At 39.3% G+C, this 19,926-nt stretch overlaps 1 protein-coding gene across 5 annotated transcripts in view; it reads right to left on the bottom strand.

Moving 5' to 3' along the window:
* The window catches only part of KALRN (kalirin RhoGEF kinase), a 786,138-nt gene that overhangs the window by 249,184 nt on the left and 517,028 nt on the right, over positions 1–19,926 (bottom strand). For all 5 annotated transcript variants that reach the window (XM_075933149.2, XM_075933142.2, XM_075933143.2 and 2 more), the window contains exons 16-20: positions 11,679–11,798; positions 7,856–8,074; positions 4,126–4,275; positions 2,804–2,918; positions 5–120 (exon numbers count right to left, since the gene is read on the bottom strand). In XM_075933149.2, coding sequence (XP_075789264.2) covers positions 5–120; positions 2,804–2,918; positions 4,126–4,275; positions 7,856–8,074; positions 11,679–11,798 — 720 coding nt within the window. The remainder of the gene's footprint in view (positions 1–4; positions 121–2,803; positions 2,919–4,125; positions 4,276–7,855; positions 8,075–11,678; positions 11,799–19,926) is intronic.

Here is a 19,926-nt window from a genome sequence, read left to right as displayed (position 1 = left end):
GTACCTGTTTGGCACTGCGCTCAAAGACCACGTATTGTTGGCACTGATCTAATCTCCGTTTCTTTAAAGTCCAGAAGTGAAGAACCCGGTTCTCTCTCTGCAGCAGCTCACTCAGAATGGCTGTGGAGTCAAACAGAATGGGGCTATACTGGACTCAGATATAAACCAACATAAGCCTGAGCTCATTTCCCAGTCACAAGCGTAACCTTGCTGGAGTAGAGACCTTCAGACCATCCTTCTTAACAAAACATTGAGTTAAAGAAAGGTGGTTTAAAAAATGCAAAACAAATTGGCGGAATTCTGGGGAACTTGGGGAATTTTCTTTTCAATTGAAAAAAAATCAATATTAGTAACAATTAAACCAGTTTCAGCATTACCAGGCATTAGTGACTTAGGGTATGTCTAGACTGCATCCCTCTGTTGGCAGAGGAATGCAGATTAAGCAGGTTGACATTGCAAATAAGCAGGGATTTAAATATCCCATTCCTAATTTGCATAAAAATGGCCACCACGTTTTGCTGACTCAGAACTTTTCCGGCAAAAAGTGGCAGTCTAGAGGGGGATCTGTTGAGAAAGAAAGCCTTTTTCGACAGATCCCTTATGCCTCCTGCAAGGAGATTTACAGGATCTGTCAAAAAAGGCTTTCTTTCTCGACACATCCCCCTCTAGACTGCTGTTTTTTGCTGACAAAGTGCCGAGTCGGCAAAACGCGATGGCCATTTTTATGCAAATTAGGCACGGGATATTTAAATCCCTGCCTCATTTGCAATGTCGACCTGTCTAATCTGCATCCCTCTGGCAACAGAGAGATGCAGTCTAGACATACCCTAGTGTGGGGGATGTAGAAAATGCCAAAATAGAGTTTAGTTAAATTTAGAGCCAACATAACTTGACGCACATTATTTTTGCAACTTCACTGCATGTTCTAGCCTGCTGCTTCACTCAGAGGTCCAGAATAATAGCAACAGGAAAAGAAAAGTTGCACTTTTACTCTATTCTACCCGGTGGAGAGCTTGATACTGGATAGCATCTTAGTCCAAGCAGAAGAAATGACCTTTTAGAAGTATCAAATACTTGTGCACAATTTAGGGAGGAATCAGGTTCAGTCCTCATGGAAAAAATGGTGCCTCTCCTCTGCAGGGGAAACAAACCGGCAAATTTCCACTAGATGGGGAACATAAGGTTTGTGGAGCCGGTGAAGGGGCTGGAAACTCTGGAGACCAATTTGCAGCCCTTTACAGTGAATTCTGGTTTGGGAGGGTAAGGACAGGACTTGAGGATCCACTACTACACATTGATTAACTCCCCTTTCCTCTCCACAAAGTGAGGTGGTATAGGGCTTTATGCAGATGACTGCAATCTTGAGTCCAAAGGCCTTGGAGCAGCTGACGTAGCTTTGCTGTTACTTAATGCCATAAAGAGGCATATGTTATCTTCTAACCTGTGTCAACCCAAGCTATGTAGACTTGACAATGGGGACAGGCCCTTCACAACCAAAACACAGGCCTCTATTTCTTGAGCTACAGAATGATTAAGAATAGGTGTCACCTTTATGGGAACCATTGAGAGGGATGTGACACACTTAGCCAGTGCATGACACACATTAATTTAAAAATGAAGATTTGCTGGCCAGACTCTCAGCAAGCAAAATCCTACAGCTGTTTTTATAAGACAAAGGAAGTTTTGGTCACTGGGCCTGTTAACACAAAAATATTGACTGGAATCAAGTATAAAGTAATATAGTTCCCCAGGTGGACATTCTCTATTCCAAATTAAAAGTGATTTTATTCCAGAATAATAACAGTGCTTTGGAAGCTCACTAATTATTCTGGAATAAATTGATTTTTAGTCCACAGTAGTGTGTCCACATGGGGAGCTAGTGTGGACTAGCCTATTTGGCAATAGCCAGCCCAGCCATGCCCAGCTTGAGGTCTAAGGCCCAGAGTCTACAAGACACTTATATACAAATAGAAATAAAGCGGATATCCGCTCATTTGCAGAGTTTATATATAAAATCTGTATTGCCATTCATCTGCTCCTTTCTACAGCTTTCACAAGTAAATTCAATATTTAAAAAATGGCTTAGTTCTGCAGATTCACTTTGGCTCCTATTTAGCAGCATTTCACACGATTGCTGGGGGCAGACTAGCAACTGTTCAATGAAGAGTGGAGGCTAAAACTTCAAATATAGCATCATGTTGCAACAATGTTCTTTTGACCAAGTGAAAGAGACTAGTGAAGAATAGTGGGGTTAGAACTTGACATGGCAGTATGATCATACAAAAATGGCATAAAAATGAATTGAGTTGCATTTCAATGACAAGAATATTTTGATTTTGATTTTTTGCTTGTCTTGGCAGGAGAGATGTGTATTGAGATCTTATACCTGATGTGTGTCTATTCCTATTTTGACATATATAAATGCCAAAATGTATTTATGATCATCCTGTCTGACCTCTGTATCACAAGGTCCATGGAACTGCACCTTGTGATTCTCTGCCTTTCCCATCCAAATGAGAGGAGCCATAGAGCCGGTGTTTGAAGGCTCTTTCTGAGGTCCATTTAACATTGATCAGAATTAGTGTTTTGTATGAGAAACTCAGTCTAATGAAGAAAGGAACTCCTTCATAAAGGCCCCATAATGTTGTCGTTAAAGTTAATGATAATGGATGTTGTTTCAGTTATAGTAGGTAGTAAATTTCTGGGCTCCTTTATGATATGTCTGTAGAAGCCTTAGGCTGATGAGACGTCTAGGTTGGTAAAAGAAAAACCTGTAATGTTGTCATTGCCTCAATGCACCAACCTTTCACTTGCTGCTCAGGCCCCCTGGTATGGCTTGCTACTCCAGGCATGCTGACATTGTTCCTGTGAATGTACTTGAGGAAAACTTCAGCGTTCCTTCGTGCTAATGTGCAGGCCTATGGAAACCCGCCCCCAGAGAAGAGTTACCATTGCAAAAGTCCATCTGCCCTCCCTCCCCCAAAAAAAAACAACCAAAAAGAAATTTATTGAATGGTGAATATTTTCTATTCACCTCCAGGAAAAGGGTCTCATGCACAAAAGAATTCTGGAGAGCAACAGACACGAAACGTGGACAATCAGACATACCACACATCACCCACTAAACTAACAGTTCTTAGAGGAGTAGCCATATTAGTCTGTATCTGAAAAAACAACGAGGTGTCACAGGATTCCTCATCATTAAAACTAACAATCTCATGGATGGTGCATTGCACACTATTAAAATATCCGACTATATAGAAACAGGGGCTGATGATTTTCTGAAGCAAATTAATGATATTAATAAAGTAATTGTGCAGAGATCTGGTACATTACATATATTTTCAATCTAGCAGAAATTGTCTGGTGAATTTATGAATGTGATTAGATGACAGAGTTGCCTGTGATAGCAAGGACTGAACTTGATGACACAGGAGACCTGTTCCGGTGCTATGTGCCAATTAATGCCTCATGAAATTTGCTCACTGCACAATGCAATGAATGATCTATAGCTTTCACTTTTAATATTGGCCTATGTGAGTAATTTTACATACACAGAATCATTTATAATGGGTGCTGCTGGTTAGTTGACATTCAAGTCGGCCAGCTCAGCAACTCACATGGCATAACACCTGGATGTCAGACAGAAAGCCCAGAATTCACTGCGGTGCTGCCTGTGGAGGTGAAATATTCTTCATTCACCTCCAATTAATTAGTTACATGGAATTCTAAAAATTGTAAATTTGAAATAAGCAAAATGAAATGCCTGTGCTATCCTGTATTTTACATTTTCCTAATAAATTATTGTGAGAACAAATAATACTTTCCACTTGTGGCAATTAACATGCTCCAACTGTAACTCAAATATTTCCTAATTCATTCTTTTAATTCCTCTATGAGATAAGTATTTCTAGACTCTTTATACAGGTGGGAAACTTGCTCAGAAGTTACACATGAAGTCAGGAGAGCTGGCATTAGAACTTGGAGCCTCCCACCCTGCCAGCACAAAAACACTGCTCTAAACTACTCTGCCTCCTCGAAAGTAAATTAGTATAATAATACATAATAACCCTGTTCTTCCAAGCCTGAAGGGGTTTCTGAGCAATTAGAAAAGTAAGGTCAGACCTTGAGAAAAGCCTCCTTTTGTTCCAGATGTTTGCTTATAAGGGGGATGACGTGGTCTATCTCAGCTGCTGGTCCAAGCTTATCCCGACCTCCGCACCAATCTTCGTCCCTTCTGTACTCCTGTTCCAGACTCTCCAGCACACTGCACACCTGAAGAATGGCCCCAAAACTCAGTTACCCAGAGCCACAATCAGCAACATAAAGATCCATTAAAAACTGGTTAGCTCACTATGGCTACGTCTACACTGCAAGCAGTTATTTTGAAACAACGTTGAGCTGGAGGACTGGAGGAGTTCTTACTCCGACTCTTGTAACCCTCATTTTATGAGGAGTAAGGGAAGTCAGAAGAAGAGTGCTCTTTCTCGAACTTCCTGCTGTGTAGGCAGCGCCAAAAGCTGAAATAAGCTATTTTGACTTAAGCCACACAACTGATGTAGCTCAAATTGCATATCTTATTTCAGCTTTAGCCCTGCTGTGTAGATGTGCCCTATTAGACCAGTCAAAAATGTTTCTCAGATAAGTATTTGGGATCTCAATCCACAGTTGCAGTACCATTAGGGAATGTTGGATATGTGAGTACAAAGGGCCTCATCATGGATGGCTCTGTCACCCATTCTGCACAATAGGGATCCTTCGAGTTTGGGACTGTGGTCTGTACCTCATCCTGGTTAAAGGGGAAAACCCCCACTTTCCATCCAAGGAAGGTGAGAAACCTCCAACAGATGAAAGGCCCTGAGATTTAGCCTAGGGGGGAGGGCTCCACCCACCCACAAAAGATCATTCAGGAAAGGATTCCTATTCAGGAAAGGTACTTTGACATGTGCTCTATCCCACCGAAGTAAACAAGATTTAGCACATGCTTGAAATTAAACACATGGTTAAATCCTTTCCTGAAACAGAACCTAAAGCTGGAATTAATTGTTAGGTCTTGTCTGTGCCCAGGGTCTGTAACTGCTGTATAGAAAAGGTTATAGTTTAAACTGGTGTAATCCCCTGGGGTTGATGTGATTATACTGATATAAAGGTGCTTAGACAGCTCTGGTAAATTTACAGGAGGGAGCTATCTCAACTCCTATAGTTAACTGGTATGAAAATGGTGTGCAGAACAGCCCTTAATAGCAATGGAACGTTGACTACTATGAAAATACTGCATGCTGATAGTGAGTGATTGGGATTGTAAGTGTCCTACTGCCCAGGTGCTACGTCTCATTGACTTCTAAAATATGTCCTTCAAACATTCTCCCACATTTTCAATGGAGTTGGATTTGACTATATTCAAACTTTCTTACACACTTCCCACAAATATTCATATGAGCAAGGCTAATGTTCAGAACAAATTTGTATTTGTGGATGTTGACACAAGAACATTTATTTGCATAAGAAGTGTGATAAGTGCTGTACATAAATATTTGGCTTACTTGTTTTTTATTTTGAAGTTCTTGAGGACATCAAAATAGTACTAGCAATTAATCAAACAAAATGAAAAGCATTGTGTACATGTCTTTCCAAAATAGGACTGCCTCCTATGTTCATGTATCAATACTCTTAGTTACCATGATGAGGAAAATTTAGTATTAATCGGTTGTAAACACAGTTAGGACTGGCATCATGTGGCAGAAATAACAGCTGCTGTGGAACAGTTATGGAAAAGTTCAAACATTTCTCACAAAACCCTAATTTCTCTTGCCTTGCTGCACCCTGCACTCCCTTTCTGAGAGTATCAAAGCCCCAGTTACTAATTCAGGCTATCCTCCTGTGTATAAAAATTACTATAATCTAATCAGGGGACAGAAAAACAATGTGACCTAGGCAGCCAATCAAACAGCCTATTGATGAACAATTACTTACAGAAAACAGTTTGTGAGGTGAATTATCTTTACACCAAATGTTCACTGAATAGCAGCAACTAATGAACAAATTGCTGGACATGGCAATTTGCTCATCAGCAACCTGCAAGTGGAAAAAGGTCTAGATTTGACAAATTAACTACACATATTTTGTCCAGCACTCCTCACTGCATAAGGCAGCAATGCATTCTTCAGTGGGGGCTTTTCTCTCTCAGATTCCTTTAGCAGCCTTTACTTTTCAACCCTATCTGCATTCAGGTTTGTAACTGTGTTCAAAACTCTTGCCAGCTAGACACATATGTAACGAGGTTTGCATTTACATTGAACAGGGCTACAGATGCATTAAACCATACTGGGGACCATCCAAAAGGTAGTTTGTAAGGTGGAAGGTTAGAAAAATCTCCAGCTACAATGGATACAATGTGATACTGTCAAACCAACTACAACCATTGCAGGGATTCTACTGTGGCAGGTCCTAACAGGGCCTGTCTGGCACTCTCAACTGCACGAACTACCTGCATGTGAATAATATGGCAGGCTTCGATATAAATCACTATTTCCTTCTACATATCCAAACCAAAGACTTGCAATGTTCACGCCAGCACAAACTTCAAGTTAAACCATGCAATTCCATCTGAGCTTCCACATGAGAATCCTGAGGGTAAATAGACATAATTCCCATTGACTTCAGCTGGAGTTGCACTTGTTTATGCAAGGGATGAATTAATCCAACCATACCAGAAGTCAGTTTAAATGTATTTTGCAATACATAGGCATCTGAGACAAGGCAAGGTAAAGCTGATATTGGATTTTTAGCCCAGATAACACTGCCTTGCCCTGTACTATTGGTTTAGGAGGTACTATTGGTTTAGGAGTAGTCACTGAATAATATATTTTATTTTTTTAAATTGAGATGCCTAATTAGTGGGGACATTTCTGGCTGCGGCTGGTCAAAAATGGTAAATATCAAGTGGGAGAATTTCAAAGGAAACAAACAAACACCACCACCTTTTAGAATGTTTAAAATGAAACAAAAAAATCTAAATTCTAAACAAAAATGTTGTAATTTCAGGCTCTTTCTCCCTTCCTTGACCCTTCTCTTTCCCTTTCCTCCCCTCCCCGCCAGGAGAAGGGGACAGAAAAAACCCAAACTCAATATTTTTCATATCATTTTAGCAAAAAAAAAAAAGAAAAGATTTTTTGGGAGGAGGGAAGACAAGTTTTCATATTGCCCCAAGTGCCACTTGTCAAAAAACCAGTTTTGATCAGTTCTATTTCAAGTTTTGGGCCCAATATTTCAGGCTTTCCATCTGTACGTTGGGACTTCTCAAGATAAGGTAGAAGAACCTTAAAGCTGAAGCTCTGTGGTATGCCCCATAAATCTACCTTGGCCTGCAATCATGAAAGGGGATTTGGACCAAACTGCAGATTAGAGAGTAAACAAGTGAACAGTAGTCCTGGGGGGAGAGGGAGTCTACCGTAAAACAGTCCTACAGTATTACTATGAGTCCAAATGCAACCACTGCAGAATTCCCTCAGGACTAGAATAGGAGGCTGTGAGCACAGGTTGGTACAATCAATATATTTCCTGTTTAGGTTGGGAACCTAAACTACACTGCCATTTTTTTGTGGAACAGGATATGAAAATGGTGTATCCATTATTCCTCAAAAATTGAGGTTTACAGGCTCTTGCGAAAAAGGGTTTTTCCTCAACAAATGGCCCCATCTACACGGGGCTTTTTATCGGCAAAACCTCTTCCTCAAAAAGAATCGGAAGAAGATATGCAAATGAGCATATTCTCTTCCGCAACCCCCCCCCCCGCAAAAACGCAGTGTAGACATAGCCTTTAGAGTATATGCGAGGATAACATTGTTCAGCTCACCTGCTCAGAAGTTTTATAGAAAGCAACTGATGCATTAACCAGCTTGAGCCTGTCCTCCATCTTCAACATCAGCTGTTGCCAGTGCAATGCCACCTTTTCAGCACACTCCCTAATTGCGTCCGCATCATAGTGCCCAGCCTGTAGCAACACTTCAGCCTTCTGCTGTACCTGAAGAGCACTCTGGTGTGTCTTCTGTAAGGAAGTGGCATGAAAGAGGGACTGTGTATGAGGGGAGGAAAAAGAGGTTTGTACAGATGTGCCAGGCATATGGTAAAGAGGTGAAGTGAGGTGTGAGCATGGAGATGTGAGAGAGTGAAACATTTTCAGATAATTTTCTACAATTAACAGTTATTTTTGTAAAGCATTTTCATGCCCCTTATTAACACAAGCACACAGCACGTTATAAGAGCTGAAGAGCAGCAAGCACTGGTGGACATGGGTAAACTCTATGGATTAGCCACTATGGCAATAACTGAACAATCCTGATGAAATTACACCCTTTTTGGTACCCAAAATTCAGCTAATGGCAACCAGGAGCCATACTTTGCCTTCACACACTGCTTAATGCTCCCAACTCTGGATGAAAACAATCAGCAAATCTGTAACAGTGAGCAAACTAAGGGTATAATCATGAAACATTTCAACATAATTTTACTCACATGAGTATTTAGATTAACGTTAAGTGGAACTATTCTTGTGAGTAAAGATATTCACTTGACCAGGTGTCTGTGAAATTGGGCCCAAATATTTCAACCCATCAGTTGCTGAAAATATGAAGATGACTTAAAGGGACCATTATCTCTTTTAATCTCTGTAAATGTCCATGAAAAGTTAAATAATTTATTATTAAAAATAGTTTTATTTGATAATTAGGCCTTCTTTTGAGAGTTTTAAATTTCATTTATCATGGTTTATTTTAGCAATATTTGAGTTTTATGTAGATGTCCAACAATTAGGGTTTTGAGTGGCTCTTTGTATATACAGGCAGGCCCCGGGTTACGTACAAGATAGGGACTGTAGGTTTGTTCTTAAGTTGAATTTGTATGTAAGTCGGAACTGGTACATATTGTAGGGGAAACTCCAGAGCTCAATTTTATTCTCCCACACCTCACTTCCCTCAGTCCTGCAGACCAGGGAGACGCGGAGCAGCTTTTCTCGCTGCGGAGGACGCGAGCGGCAGGACCGCGGCGCGTCTCGGCGGTCTGCTGGGGGGGGGGGGCGCAGCTAGTGTGGGGTTGCCTCACCCCGTTTGTAAGTAGGGATCCGATGTAAGTCGGATCCATGTAACCCGGGGACTGCCTGTACTGTAATAAGTAATGCATGTTATATACATGACTCATTAAGATAGCATACACTGTAATGAATAATCCCTTTGTACTGTTTCCTAGTGTACTTTCATTTAATACATTTCAAACAGCACTGTGAGAAAGAGCACTAGTAAATCTTTAGGGCACACCAGACCAATTAATGGACAATGTATTAGTGCGCTTTAGAGATCACATTTCCATAATCAGCATTACTGCTCCATGTGGACAAGCCCATAGATACAAGAACCCATTTCCAGTTTTTATTGGATAAACACAGTTCAATTTTTATTGCTGTTTATCAGTTAAACCCTAAAATCAGAAGTCCTAGTCATAATTCATAATAGACTTTGAACCATCTGGATGAAAAAAATATATTAACCTTTGAAGATCTCAATGATCTTGACTCCCCATGCCTTGTACCATGTAATATGCCATTAATAATATTTAATGTAAGAAATGTTACTGTAGGGGAGTTGCAGTCACACCACCCCCACAATGTGTCAAGAGACAAGAGTACCTCCTGGAGTCCTTAGTTGTGCTAACTGGAAAATAATTTACTACAGTAATTTAGGCTTTTAAGGGTGTAACACAGCTGTTCAGCTATGAAGGCCAGCAGGGTGCAGGAGGGACAGAACAATGAATCCACACACGCCTCATCTTTTTTCATAGTTATTACTCCCAGTGGGAGCACTGGAGTAGCAGACTGCACACCGCTGAATGTAAAGGCAGCCATTATGAAAGCTCCCAAATTGAAGAAGACCCCTGAGTCCTTCCCTTCTCCTCTTGTGTGGCTGCATGGAGGGGGGCAATGTTTAGCTCAATATTTTGGATTTAATTTTAATCTTCTGTAAGGAAACCCAAAAGTCTCCTAAAGACACATCTAGTCTGTTTAGGTTTTAACTGTTAATGCCAAATTTATACATTAATGACCTAATCCCTGAACTAGGAAAAGAGCTTGAAAATGTCTGGTAATACACAGCTGAATAATACAATGTACAGAAAGCTATTAGCAAAAAGGATTAATAGTTGTCAGAAACATTTAGGAAGATGTTCAAGAACACTGATTTACTGCTTTTAGGATGCTAATGCTTATTTTAAACAGAGTTTAAAGCATTGTAAATGAAAATGAATTCAACATATAGAAAGCCTTTAGAGACCTGTCTCTGCCCTGTGGGCTTTGCACATCTCTCTCACATGTTGAGCTTTAAACACTATTAATATTTAATCTCCTGTTTTCTCCCTTTGCAAACTTTCTTGCCCTACAATGTTGTAATCCTTTTCTCCCTGTGTGGCTTGCATTTACCACTGACTACAAGTCTCTCCTAAGTGGTAGCAAGCTGTGCTACACAGATACTCTGTATTCTTCCCCACAGTGCTGTCTGCCCAATGCTGCTTAGATCCAGTCAGCACATTTCAGTGCCAACCAGCTGATACAGAATTGTCACCTTCCTTCTACCCTAGATACTAAACTCTGTCCTCAATCCTAGTAGAACTGGATCAAAATTGATTATTTTCAGAGTTTATAAGACCTAAACTAACTGACGACATTGATAACATACGTTTCCTTAAAAATTAAAGCAACAGTTTCTACTAAGCAGAATTCTCCCAAATCTCCCTCTATGGAGATGTTATTTTAATGGCAATTGCAAGTTTGAAGCTAGCTAGTTTTGTTTTGAACACATTTTGATTATAGGAGGAGACCTAAGAAAAACATCATGTTCCTTCACTCATTACAGTAATAATCTAGGGAACTAGACACTTCTTAATTGGCATGAATGGGAGAGGCAATACAACCCCTAGTATGTCACCAATATAATATCTTATACAGTGACAGATGGCAATCACATTACTTATTGCAGTACTAGAAGATGCTGAGATATTATCGTGTTGAATGCAATATAAAAACATATAAATCTCAATATGAGAGCAGTATAACTATATGCTATCCCATGGACAAGGCTTATGGCAAAACCACAATTTAGATAACAGTTAGTACAAACTCTACTTCTCTAGTCTGAAGAAACAATATTTTAGGAGAGCTTTTCTTTTCTGAAAGTCCCTTCTTCATTCCAAAGTAGCAGAATTAAGTCAGATAGAGATTTCATCTGAGAGGGTGCTTTAATATTCAGTGATGAATAAATTCATAATGGTGGATCCTGGAAATAATCTACATATCTTGTTCTCAGAAAGGAATTGACTTTGTGAACTTGCCCCATTTCAAGTTCACTTCCATGAATTTTAATTTTGTCAGATGTTACCAAAGGAATTACCAGGATGTACATGTCTGGAGTTATCCTGAATGCCACTGTTTGCAACTGACAGCAGAAGGACTAGCGATCAATGATAAATCATTTATGTCACTATTAACCCTCTGCTACATGAGGTTAGTGATAAATTAACTGTTCAAAGAATATTTTCCCTCTTTTTTTTTTTTCAAGAAAACAATGGTTTGATCTATGTCAGCCACATATATACTGTTTATCTGGGAAAGAGAAGCAAAATGTCCCCACTGTTACCTCTATGGCCAGCTGGAATTGCTCATGCTCTCGCTGGAGTTGCTCAGCTTCTGAAAGAGAGCTTGCGTTGACTAGACTGGCATTGAGCATTGACTCCCCATTCCGAATCCAGCCGAGCACCTGTATAAAAAGGATATGCTGAAAGGTTATCTCGGCATGATTGCCCATGCAGTCACATAATCTCCTAATAATTCAGCCCACCTGAAGATCTGTACTCTGCATAACACAGTGTAAGTGTGAGTCAAATGACAGAAGAGAAATCCTTGGATAAGGACTGACTTTTTTACATAAATAACATTAATTGTCAAAAAGACAGCAGGTCACACTATAGAAGTTATTGCTTGAAAAGAATATAAGACAGTGCACGAGTATTTAGATGGCAAAGAAGTGCTCAATATCATCCGAAGCTTTGATTACAAAAGTGAATATTGCTCTGTGTAAATGCCACAGGGCAGGCATGCAAAGGGCAACAATTCAGAGTTCAAATTAGATGAGATTTTCTGCTGCTTTTTTCTGTCTACATTTATGTTTGAAAAGTTACATTTTCATCTTAAAAACTGCTTTCTTGTACTTACATCTTTTAGCAAATAAAACAGTTCTTAGCAAAATGTCATAGAAACCTGGGGCATGGTTGTGATCTCACTTTTAAATCAAATCTGGGTCAGACCCATTGAGTTTAGGAGCTCACTGTAGCTAGCAATGTGAGCTCTCCGCCTCTGAATGGTATTTTTCATCCAACAAGCCTTTGGAACAGGATTAGGAGGATTAGGTGGAAGGGATGCTTTGTCAGGTCTCATGAGACTCATGGTTTGGAAGCTTCATAGGAATTGTCTACGTATTTGCTGAAACAAAAAAAGGGCCCATTTCTATATTGGAATTTGAATAGTTTTAATCAAAACAACCCTATCCCCTCAATGTGAACATCCAGGAATTTGAGGGAAGATCTGATCTGGAACAGTCCAAGCTCTAGAACTCAGGCTCACCTCTACTGTTAACGAGAGCCATCTCTGACCACATTCTTGATAGCAGTATGCCAACAATTCTTTGACCAACGTGGACAAATTCTTCTATAAATAAGGGCTCATTGGTTTTATAAATAAACCAAGGGGTTTGGTTTGAACTAACATCCCAGCGCACACTTGCACTTTCGAAACAACTGTTGATCGGAGTAACACACCAGCGAGATCATGCTAATGAAGCATGGGATATTTAAAACCCCGCTTCACTGACTATTTCAAATGCCTACATTTGCATCCTTAGCTCGAACTAGGATGCAAGTGTAGACATACCCTATGGGTTTGTAACAATTTATCCCTGTTTACACTGGACATGTAAAGGATGTTTCTTGATTACATTGTTTCAACAGGAGTCCATCCTGTAGCCACAATAACACTTGTGATGGAGAACTCTTTTGAAAAGAGTTCATAGTATTGTCTTACAAAAATTCTCAGATTTTCCTTTCTTGTCCTGTTCACTTTATCTTTCTTGTATGGACTAGCATGGACCAGGTGGGCCACAATGAGGTATTCCTTCCAATTTGCACTTAACAATTGCTCCAGTTCTGCTTCATTTCAACATGCATAGTTTCCTCTTACATGTTTGTATCGAGAGCAATTTCCACCTTCATTCTCTATTCTTACTGTGTGATTCTCATTCTGTACTTGTAAAGTTTAGTGCCCCCCTCCAAAACTGTCATCCATGCTCCATAAGTAGTTTTGCTCTCTAGTTAAGAATAATGCTGGCATACTTGATATTTTCTTGGATATCAATGTTCTCAAAAATGTAAATGAGCAATCCTCCCTCCCCCCGATCATTATGGAGCCCAATCCTGCCACATTTACTGAGTTTGAATAGTATTCTATTCTGCAACTAGTCTCACGAGTTTCAATAAGGGTTTGATTCAATGCCCACTGACATCAGGAAGCATCTTTCCATTGGCTTCAATGGCTTTGGATCAGGCTCTTGAACTGCTTTGGGAGTAAGGCACAATGTCAGGGTGGCAGAATTGGGCTGTATATATTTTTTTAAACAGTGGGAACACATTCTTCTATTTTAAATTCTCTATCCAAAAACAATCACTCAAATAGCACAAGTAAATTCTTGGATAAATTTGCCGACTGCTTTTAGTCCTATTTTCTGTCAATGCAGTAATTAAATTATTTCAAGAAATACAGCTTAAAAAAATTGTAACATTCAGTTTACAAATGCACAGGAAATCCTTACTGCCCCATCACCTTCACAACTGTAGTTCATAATCTATATTGCTTTGAAAGTCAATAACTTTGGTTTACCATTCTAGATAGCAATTTATCTTTTATCCCCCCCTTTCCCTCCAAGTGATTCATTAGGGTGCCTTAAAGAAACCATTTTTTCTCCCTACATCATATATCACCCTCCTCACAGCCATTTGCCTCCCTCTGGGATCAGGAAATTAGTTGGAAAAAAGGGAACCAGTCTCCACATGTAGCTGACCCTAATTTGTAGAAAATAGCATTCTGCTCAAGTCAGCAGTAGGATGGTTTTCTGCTATCAGCTCTCTCTCTTTCATCAGCAGGTGCTACTGTTGCTGTGGGAAACACAATGAAGTTACTGAGAAAAAGGAATAGGATTATCACACAACATTCTTTTTGTCTATGATTTGTATAATCCCCTCGACCTGTAAACCCATATATTACAAACTACAGTGCACCAAGAATTGAAATTCTATCTCTTTTAGGAAGGAATTAACCCAAGTATCACCATAGCTGAACAAGATATGAAGTGACAGCCAGCAAACACTTTCACATTTTATTGAACTCCAAGCTGACCTGGGCCTGTGTGAATTAAAAGCGAGAGAGAGAGAGAGAGAGAGAGAAAGGGAGCATTTATTTTAGAAAAGCAGTAGCTAAGCATAATCATTCTTTTTTAAAAGAGATCAAAATGTCACAGGAGAGTTTAGGAAGCAGCCTTCATTTTTAAAACCTATAAACTGAATTTTTCAAAAACATTGATTTAAATGCTGGATTATTTTTGGAATTTGTCTTTCTAAATTGCCTATGCCTTAAAAGTCAGCATGGCTTTAAACTATGGACAGTGGACTAGGTAACATAACAGGACTGATTTCCTAACATCAGTAGTAATGAGCTATCCTCTGTGTACTTGATCTCTCAATGCAACAGCCACCTAGACCCAATGAAATCAATATATATCTTAAAGCAGAGTTCTGGTCTTCCATCTCGTCAGTCATGTTTATGTTTACACAGTGACTGTGAAAAACACCTGCTTTACAAAAATGACAAATGCCTGATCTAGCTCAATATAAACTGGAAATGTGTCACAGCTGACATTCTGCCCATCTTCATTCATTGTCTGAAAGCATGTGTGCAACTAAAAATGCTTAGTGGGGCTGAGGCTGGCATTTTAGCCTCAATTTTTCATTTCCTGGAATCTGTTCGCTTCATTCAGAGCTCTTTTATGTGATACTGTCAACTGAATTTTTGGTTAAATTTTCTTCTCATGAAACTGAGGTACTGCCAGTATTGATGAAAGCCAGGGATGGATCCCACATGATTTAGGGCAGGCTGCTCCGCTCATTTGTTCTGTGAAACTGTGTCTGTTTTTATTGGTCAGGTAAGACAAAAGGCATCATTTCTGCTCCCTAATTAGAAAAAATGCAAAAGTTCTTTACATGCAGATCAGTAAAACTTGTGAAAAACCAATTGCATAAGTGAAATTGATTTATCAAAAATTGCAAATGACTATTCAGAGATCTTTTGCAGTTTCACTGGTATCTAGTAGTAACACACTAGTGCTACTCTCCCATCTACTCTGCACTTTACTTTCCACAGATATCTGGATAAGGAAGATTTGGGAAGTAGCAGTAGGACACAGAAAGGTCAGCAGGATACTGCACATTCTAATCGACCTTAGATCTGTTAATGCTATGACATTCCTTAATTTCAGGTTAACAAAACATGTAGATGGTATCATGAGCTTTTGTGGGCACAGCCCACTTTCATCTATATGTTTTCTTAGTCCATAAAGTGCTACCAGACCATTTGTTGTTTTTTCCTGTTACAGTCTAATATGGATGTAGCTCCTTAATTTTAGGGTGCCTCTAGACTACATTCCTCTTTCAAAAGAGAAATGTAAATGAAGGAAATTGAAAATGCAAATGAAGTGCAGATTTACAAATCTTGCGCTTCATTTGCATAATCATGTCTGATCGCTTTTCGAAAAAGGTTATTTTTTTTAAAAAAAAGCCATCTAGACGAGGTTCTTTCGAAAAAAAACCTTTTTCGGAAGAACCCCGAAAACCTAATTTTTTCAGGAATAAGGGTTCTTTTGAAAAAGGGTTTTTTCCCCCCCAAAGAACCATGTCTAGACTGCTTTTTTTTAAATAATTGGACACGATTATGCAAATGAAGTGTGAGATTTGTAAATCTGCGCTTCATTTGCATTTTCGATTTCTTTCATTTACATTCCTCGTTTGAAAGAGGAATGTAGTCTAGACACTCCCTCAGTGGAAACTAAACCTTCACATACCTCTGAAAATGTAATATCTAGTTTTAGAGATAGAAAGCTAGACCTTGATCCTGCAAATGTTAATACAAGCTTTAATTTTAAGTATAAGCATATATGTAAAGGTTTGCAGAATCAAGGCACTGGTGCTTTAATTCAGTTCCTTGCTGGTCCTCTAGGCTTCCTTTCTGTTGATAGTACATTAACATACCTTTTTGCTGTTTTGCTATTTTAAAAAGAATAACAGTCACCACTCTCACAGTCTTCAGTGTCTCCATTTAGCACAACTAATCAATATCACCTAAATTAATTGTTTACATCTATGCCAGCTACTTTGAAATCAATATATTTTTCTGCTTCTCACAACTCCTTACAACTACAGTAGTCTCTTATGTTTTCACCTTAACCAAACAACTAAAATAAACAATTCAGTACTAATGATTACAAGAAATTATTCTAACATAGTCAAAATCAGACTCAGGGCTTGCTAGAAGCTTACCAGCAAAGTAAAATCTTCCATCTTGTACCTAATGCCTTCATTTTTCAGTTCAGCAACAATTTATGAGTTTTTAAGTAATGTAAAGAATAGCCTCATCATCATCACTACTAATTGTGGCGATGAATAATTTTTGACGTTAAACATTAAACATTAAAGCTAAAAAGGGAACCCCGACCAGGATTGTTCTATCTGCTTCCCAAAATCCATAAACCTGGACACCCCGGATGTCCCATCATCTCAGGTTTCGGAACACTCACTACTGGATTATCTAGCTATGTAGACACTCTTCTCAAACCCTACGCAACCAACACTACCAGCTATATCTGAGATACTATTGACTTCCTGAGAAAACTACAAAACATCGATAACCTCCCCGATAACACCATCCTTGCTGCCATGGATGTAGAAGCTCTATACTCCAACATCCCACATGAAGACGGATTACAAGCAAGTAGAAACACTATCTCAGAGGACACCACTGCCAATCTGGCAGCAGACCTATGTAACTTTGTTCTCACCTACAATTATTTCCAATTTAAGGACAACTTATACCTCCAGATCAGCGGCACAGCCATGGGTACCCGCATGGCCTTACAGTATGCTAACATCTTTATGGCTGACTTAGAACAACGTTTCTTCAGATCTCGTCCCCTTTTACCCCTTCTCTACTTATGCTACATCGATGACATCTTTATGATCTAGACCCGTGGCCAAGAAACACTGGAGTCATTCCACAGAGATTTTAACAACCTACACCCCACCATCAATCTCAGCTTGGACCATTCTACATGAGAGATTCATTTCCTGGATACCACAGTACAAATCACCAATGGTAAATTAGACACCACTCTCTACAGAAAACCCACTGACTCATACAGTTACCTACATGCCTCCAGCTCCCATCCAGAACACACGATACGATCCATCGTCCATAGCCAAGCCTTTCGATACAACTGCATCTGCTCTAATCCCACTGACAGAGACCAGAAACTTCAGGATCTCTACCAAGTATTTATAAGATTACCCACCCAGAGAAATAAAAAAACAAATTGAAAGAGCCAGACGAATACCCAGAAACCATCTACTTCAAGAGAGACTCAAGAAAACCAACAATAGAACACCACTTGTCATCACCTATAGCCCCCAACTTAAACCCGTCCAACACATTATCAATAAACTACAACCTATACTGGAACAGGATATTACACTCCGAGAGGCTATGGGAGACAGACCCATAGACTCCTATAGACAACCACCTAACCTCAAGATGATTCTTACCAACAACCACAGGACATACCACACTAATACCAACCCTGGAACTTTCCCTTGCAACAAACCCTGTTGCCAGCTTTGTCCACGTATTTACTCTGCTGACACCATTATTGGACCTAACCAATTCAGTTATAAGATCAAGAACACACATTCCTGCTCATCCAGAAATATAATTTATACCATCATGTGCCAACAGTGTCCATCTGCTATGTACATTGGACAAACGTCTCAGACACTTTGCCAAAGAATCAATGTACACAAAACAGACATCAGACAGTATCACAAAGAAAAAACAGTTCATTGCCATTTCAACCAGAAAGGGCATTGTCTCAATGACTTGATTACCTGCATCTTGCTTCAAAGACATTTTAACACCAGACTTGAAAGAGAAACCTCTGAACTGTCATTCATGCTTAAATTTGACACTTTACGCCTGGGTCTCAACAAAGATGCTAATTACCTTACCCATTACAAAGATAACTTCCCCAATTATCACCTCTAATATTATTAGCTCACAGACATTAACCTCTCCCCCTCATCCCTCCTCTGTTCTGAAATTTGATTTGTCCTTTTTCTGTGTGTTCACTTTTTTTTATTGTATCCCTTTGGTATATATGGTCATGCCAATTTTCTTCCACAATTTGATCTGAGGAAATGGTTCTGGCCCACGAAAGCTCATCACCTAATAAACCATCTTGTTAGTCTTTAAAAGTGCTACATAGTCCTGTTTTTTGTTTCAGCTAGTGACTCAGGGTTCAAAGTGAATAGAGAATTGGAAGGACATTTTTAGCCCTATGTATAGTGCTGCATGATCAGTTACCTACCATTTGCTGGGGAAAAGGGCAGGGCTTAGCTTTTCTCTGAAATGAGAACTGGGGCATGTTTGGAGGTAAAGATTTACATATTTTTTATCTGGTTTACAAGACCTGCTCACAAATGGACTCAATAGTACTTTTTAATTACATTTTTGTATTGATGTTTCTAATATAACCCCAAGACAATTCTCTGATCACTCTCCTATAGACTTGCTATTATCTGAGAATGTGCAGACAGGCTAACACTAAATGATAGTCTTTAAACAGACATTTCCTACAAATTACAGATTTTATCAATTTTGTTGAAGTGGAAATTAAATAATTATGAAGTTAAATAATCCCCCAAAGCTCTACAAAGAGGCCCAATCATTTTGCTTATGACAGAAAAGCAGTAACAGTGGAACCTACTTAAAGCAAAGCCTGCAGAATGGCCCATAATTTGTTTGCTAGAGTCGAAATTACAATGCACTGAAACAATTATAGATTTCTGTTCCAATTTGCTATAAGCAGAGTTTCATTGTATCTTTGTCCCCCGATAATCGAACAAAAAAGGCCAAATTCTCCTCAGACTTCAAACTTGAAACGCCACTGATTTCAATGAGTACAGAAATTAATGTATAAGAATCTTTATTTTGCTGGTGATTTCCTTGCAGGTGATCGGAGGAATTTCTTCTAGTATAGCAGGAAAGCATCGGGTAGTCATCTAACGAGGACACCTCCTCATAGTTACAGACTCACTCAAGACTCTTTTCAGGCTTCCGGAGGCCTTTTTCTTTTATCAAACTGAAAGTCAAGAATGGTTGTTTCATGTAGTCCTTTGGGCTATATTCAGTTGTGATCAAATCTGAAGTGGACACCAAAGTTGGTGGGTTACAAAGCACAGAAGACGGAAGAACTAAACTGCAAAATGAGATGAAGAGACATGAACAGTGGGACAGTGAGGGGAGATCAGGTACTTTGGGTACTGAGAAAACTAAAATATTATAGCTAGGGAAAGGAAATTAAAGCACAAATATAAAACGGAAATATGAATGGAAAGCCAAACAGCTGACAGCATTGCATTAAAGGGAATTTCTTTTAATCTCATTTCCTTAATATTGTCCTGCTATTATTTCTGCATAACCTTTCCAAGTTCTACAGTTACCACAGAGAAGAAGGGGTG

Source organism: Pelodiscus sinensis, chromosome 7 (genome assembly GCF_052426305.1).
Source record: "Pelodiscus sinensis isolate ZL-2025 chromosome 7, ASM5242630v1, whole genome shotgun sequence".
NCBI lineage: Eukaryota > Metazoa > Chordata > Testudines > Trionychidae > Pelodiscus > Pelodiscus sinensis.
The sequence above is the reverse complement of the archived record's forward strand: the minus strand, read 5'-3'. Positions and strand labels throughout refer to the sequence as shown.